The 5,608-nt window shown below is 38.6% G+C and overlaps 1 protein-coding gene across 1 annotated transcript in view; it reads left to right on the top strand.

The window, feature by feature from the left end:
* The window catches only part of THUMPD3 (THUMP domain containing 3), a gene marked incomplete at its 5' end in the record, with an annotated part of 4,607 nt that extends 1,744 nt beyond the window's left edge, over positions 1-2,863 (top strand). The window contains 6 exons of the mRNA XM_009701009.1: positions 557-687; positions 1,130-1,199; positions 1,581-1,696; positions 1,883-1,993; positions 2,246-2,369; positions 2,632-2,863. Coding sequence (XP_009699311.1) covers positions 557-687; positions 1,130-1,199; positions 1,581-1,696; positions 1,883-1,993; positions 2,246-2,369; positions 2,632-2,763 — 684 coding nt within the window. The remainder of the gene's footprint in view (positions 1-556; positions 688-1,129; positions 1,200-1,580; positions 1,697-1,882; positions 1,994-2,245; positions 2,370-2,631) is intronic.
* Positions 2,864-5,608: the final 2,745 nt, after the last annotated feature.

Here is a 5,608-nt window from a genome sequence, read left to right as displayed (position 1 = left end):
TAGGGAAAGCAGAGATTTGCAAAGGATGACCAACAGACCTGGTCCATCAGTGGTGCAGGACCACCATTTTTGAGGGGCAGGAGAACTAAGTTTTTCTTGCAAGTCTATGAAGGGCTGGCCCACTGTTTTATAACAATGTTTTCACCTTCCAAATTAATATGGTGGAGGGGACCAGGAATATGATTTTTATTGCTGCTTTGCAAATGCTTCACTGTAACTTTCAGGACTTACCGGACTTCTCTCCCATGCTTACAAAACAAAACTTCTTAAAAGTCAGCATAATGGTTATAGTACTTTCAAGTCTTGTGTAAAAGATTCTGTGTGAATGAGAACTTGCTTGTTCTCGTTCTGTGTGAATGAGAAAACATGTGAATGCTGTCCTGAATTTTGCCCAATGTTACCATTAAAATGGTGCATTGCTTTTCTTCCAGGGATGCTCTTTTATACATAGTGCCTGTTTTTAAAATTACCATTGAAGATTCTCATAACTATTTACCAGGCATACTATGGAAAACTTCTGTTACCCTTGAAATTTAGTTCAAGTTTTTTTCTTTAGGTTCTTCTGAATATTCACAATAATGAAGTAGTTGTGGGTATTGCATTAACTGAAGAGAGTCTTCACAGAAGAAATATTACACATTTTGGACCCACAACTCTTCGTTCAACTCTCGCTTATGGCATGCTTAGGTCAGTGCGATTGTATAGTATTATATTATTCTCAGTTAACAAGTCTCTTTGTTGTGGGGGGTTTTTTTTGTTTTCAGAAAGTAGATCCTTTACCCCCTTGCTTCCTCAAAAGCCATTTCTGTTAATTCTTAAAAAAGGAAGAGAGGAAAAAAAAAGCATAGTTGCTGAAACAGTGTGCTTTGTAATTAACAGTGGATGTTTTTCAGCTAAGTAAATGTTTGATGAGTTAGCCAATTTTCAAAATACTGTATCTCATTCTTGAAAGTATTTCACTGTATTGCTGCTTATGAAATGCTAATTAATGAAAGGAAAAAATAATCATATAGAAGTTTTGTTGTTAGAAGGGTAGACTCAGAGTGATTAAAATAGTTGAGTTTTCCTTCCTTACAGAAATTCACATTTTAAAGACTTTTCTCGCTGTATCTTTTCTTCGGTTCCTCAGACTCTGTGATCCACAGCCAACGGATATCATAGTCGATCCCATGTGTGGTACAGGTGCAATACCAATAGAGGTGATTCTTCCTTTATTTTTTAACTTTGTAAAACTTGACAGTATCTGCAACTGAATAATATGAGTAAGTTCTCATGGTAATAACTGAATAGTGAACTCCAAAAGTATCTCACCAACTTTTAAACAGATGTAAGTACACTTTTGGTAAATGACCTAATTTTCCTTCCCAAAGCTGTAGCAGGAAGAAACAAAATCCAAAAGTATTCTGAGCTTTTAAGGTGCATAATACCTATAATAGGTATCTGTTACAGAATTTAAAAATCGTTGACATCCACTTCCAGTTGCTTTGTGGTACTCTGTCATATTTGAGTAATTCTTTTGTTTGTTTTAAATTAAGCAATGTTGGTGCTAATGTTGCTTATTAGCAGTATTTCCCCCCCAGGGAGCTACAGAATGGCCTAGCTGCTACCATATTGCTGGTGATAACAACCCACAAGCTGTAAAGAGAGCAGCAAACAACATCTGTTCTTTACTAAAGAAAAATGAGAATAAGGAAAGGTGAGAAGAGTACAAGCTACTTTCTTTTCCCATAGTATTGTATGTAAAGAAATCCATTTTGCATTGATGCATTTGACTGTTGTGTTCTCATTTGCCTATTTATTCTTTTGCTAACAGTATAGACCTCCTCAGTTTAAAAATACTCTCAGTAAACCGTGTCTGAGATAAAGGTCTTTGCACTTGCAGCAGTACTTCCCCGGGGATACCCTTAGACATCATTCAGTGGGATATTTGCAATCTCCCTTTGCGGACCGGTTCTGTGGACGTTATTGTGACAGACATGCCATTTGGAAAGAGGTGAGGTATCACTGGTAAAGTTACTGTGCTTAACTGCCACTACTGCCTGTGCTTGCCTGTCCAAGGTTAGGGTTCTTTCTAGTCAGTTACTTAACTGGGCCTAATTAAGAAGTATTGATGTACTCTGTATTAAAAACGCGGGTCGAAATTAATAGTAAATGTGGTCCTGAATGAGCTAATCCATGTCTGAAAGACCAAAAACAGTTAGCTATTTTTCAATGATCACAAAGGGGATCTTAATTTATTTTGCAGGATAGGGTCAAAGAAGAAGAACTGGGATCTCTATCCAGCCTGCCTTATGGAGATGGGCCGGATCTGCACTCCGGGGACAGGCAGGGCTGCGCTGCTTACACAGGACAAGAAATGCTTTGCCAAGGTATGTTCTGGGAGAGAAAATCAAACCTATTTACACTTTAAAATGTATTGAGGAAAAAATTGTAAGTGGACTTCATTACAGAAGATGATCTATTTTTAGAGCAATAATCAGTAACATTTAATGCAGTTTTGGACCTGAAGAGTCATTTGGCATTGCCAGCAAACGTGATTTAGAGTAACAAAAAATAATTTCTAAAGCAAACTTACCTGTATTATCTTATCTTGAAGCCGCCACCATTCTTTGGCTGTTTTTTGGATTGTAGGCCTTGTCACGAATGGGACACATCTGGCGCAAAGGTCAGACTGTATGGGTGAATGTAGGGGGACTTCATGCTGCAGTGTATCTTCTGAAACGCACCTGGGAAAGAGCAGAAGAAAAAAGATCGTTCTGGTAACCTGTGTGGAAGAAGACAAGAGACACCTCCAGAATTTGCTGAATAGCAATCTGGTAAAGCAGACACCTGGGAGCATAGGTCTGTCAATTCCTAAGGAAAAAAAAACGAACAACCTATATAGAAATTGTGTAACATGAATACTAAACCAGGGATCAACCTGAGAGCTACCAGTTTGTACCATGTGTTCTGAAACCCTGTTATTTAAATTGCCTCTTTCCTCCCTGCCACCCAAACTGAAAATCAGTAGAGGAATTAGTAATGCTTTCCCTTGCCTGAGTCTTCTCTACCATGTCCGTTTTATTTTTCAGTTAAATGTTCATTTCCTCTGCTTCTAGTAGAAAACATCTTGAGGCAGCTTTGGAGGAAACAATTTATTTCCCAAACTGTAGAAATTGTATGTGTATCTTAAAATGACTAACAGGACTACTAAGACTGTCATTTTGAAGAGTTTAGAGGTAGTATCTCTTGAATGTAGAATTTTTTCCAAATTGAAGTTTTCTAATTTATACCGTTGCCCAAATGTAAACTAAGATCATAAACCAGTATCTGTTTTTTATGGTCTGATAGCAAATGCCAATTAGTAAACAGTATGCTGATGCTACTGTTTTTCTTACCTGTTACCTCAACTTAGTGCTAATTATTAGTAAATATCTAATCCGTATTTTAATGTACCACTGCCATGGGTGAGTGGGGTGACACACACAGCCTTAGCAAACTGTCTGTAGTTAGTATTTGAGAACAGAGATACTTTTAGCGATTACAATAAAAAGTTCATGTTTTGAGTGTCTACTGTAGACACATCAAGGTGGCGATATTTAAATTTATTAGGTGATTTAAATGCTGTAGTTATGCGACAATATTTACAAAAATACATTACCTGTTGAATAACTTGAAGCTGCAAATATTTTTTGCTTTTGAAAATGTACTGTGATTTCTCACGCCTCTTACTCTTTTCTCATCAGAGGCTGAAAATGCTAGTTACCAGTTTTTCCATTTTCATTGAAGTGTATTCATGCTAAGTATGTCTAAGTGTTCAGAGGTGAATTAACAAGTATTAAAGTTTTAGAAGTTTTGCATATGAGATTAGTCTTAATTGTGTGCTTTTTCTGGTCCATGTCCAGCAAAGGGTAATGCAGCCCTTTATTTACTACAGAGTTGTCTTTCTGGATAAAATAATGCCATCAGCATCCATTTAATTCTTTCCCACACTGCATGGTTTATATCACAGTGTCAAGTTGATGCACACAGTTGTGCATGAGGTGGCTATCTAAATACTCCTGCTCTAATGAACCCTACAACATAACCTAGATATATTATATTCTTAAAATGCATTAACACCTTGGTTGTTAATGTTGATTTTTTAATTTTTTTTTTAAAGGAAAGCCAAGCACAGTAATATTTTAAGACCTTATAGTGTGCATTTTGAAGTTGTGGGGTTTTTTTTTCTTTAGCTGAAGGTTAGAATGGGATTAGTAAAATCATCAAAGCTTGTCATTGCTTTTGGCCTGAAAGGTGATAGGGTCATGTTTTGTTTTTTAAACCACAGCTAACATTAAATATGTTCAAATCAGATTGATATGACTTAGCAAACTAGGGTTTAACTAACATCAGGAGGTGGGAACTAAGGTTACTGACCACTGCAGAGAATTTGTATTTGATTTTCAATACTCGCCACACTACAATGTATGGCCTCACGTAATTGTGTCATACTTCATAGGAAACCGTAATTTGAAATCATTGATGCAGGAATGGGAAGATGTACAGTGATTTATGTGTATCTCTGCTCTCTTGCAAATGTAAATCTGTGCTCTGAGTTGTAAATTTCTGAAGGATTGCACTTCTGTTTTTATGGAGGATTGGTACCAGACACTGAGGAGTAACAGCTTTTTTCAATTAAGATAATCAGCCTCATTGTTTATATAGGCTGTGTAATCCCACAATGCTGCACACAGTTTCTTACAGTATCAGTATCTGAAATATGTGCTCCTTCCATGCTGTGAATTTACTGTTTTCCTCTCATAGAAGGAGAGGCGGGGAAGCAACTTGTAAGGGCCAGCAAGCAAGCATCCCTGACAGCTGTACTGGAAAAAAATGTAACTGACAGATGATGGCTTCTCTTCTGTCATTATCTACCAATTTACATACTAAGCTGCCAAAGGAACATTACAGAAATTATGAAAGGACCCCTGATCTAAGTCTCGTTGCAGCATGTTAAGTATTCTAAAAGAAAAAGCTGGTAAGTAAGAGGTATTGAGACATACAAGGAAAAGGCACTGCACTGTCTTGATACTTTCAGCACTGTAACCTGCAATGACTGTGGAGAAAAATACGCTGAACTGTCTTCACGCGTGAAATGTTGTGTTTTGAGGGGTATCTGTTGTTGCTGAATGCCTTTGAGCGCGTAAGAGACTTTAAACAGTCAGTGCTTCAAGTCAGGTATTTGTTAAAACAGTTTTCCAAAAAGTCTGGCAGAGCAGCTCCAGCCCCGGCTTTCCCTGGGGGATGGGGGGGCTGCTGGAGAGGAACATCCCTGTGACAGACGGATCGGGCCCCTCAGAACTTTCTAGCTGTAACTTACACGCCACGCGCACGGTTCCCTCTTCTCTAAGGTGGAACAAATCCCCCCACTAAAAACAGCATTTGGAGGTTCAGCTTCGTGGTTTCTTTTCAAGCAGCAACGCAGACAAGGCTGGTTTTCTCACAACGCTGCGCGATCGCTCTGAGGCGGAAGGTTCGCCCGCGCCCCCCTTCGTGCCAGCGGCTGTTCAAACGTCGTTAATTTGCGATACGGTCTCCGGCATGACGGCCGTAACCCGTGCGTCTCGGTCAAGGCTCACTAACGCCG

This window comes from Cariama cristata, unplaced genomic scaffold (genome assembly GCF_000690535.1).
Source record: "Cariama cristata isolate BGI_N322 unplaced genomic scaffold, ASM69053v1 scaffold40095, whole genome shotgun sequence".
Taxonomy (NCBI): domain Eukaryota; kingdom Metazoa; phylum Chordata; class Aves; order Cariamiformes; family Cariamidae; genus Cariama; species Cariama cristata.
The sequence above is the reverse complement of the archived record's forward strand: the minus strand, read 5'-3'. Positions and strand labels throughout refer to the sequence as shown.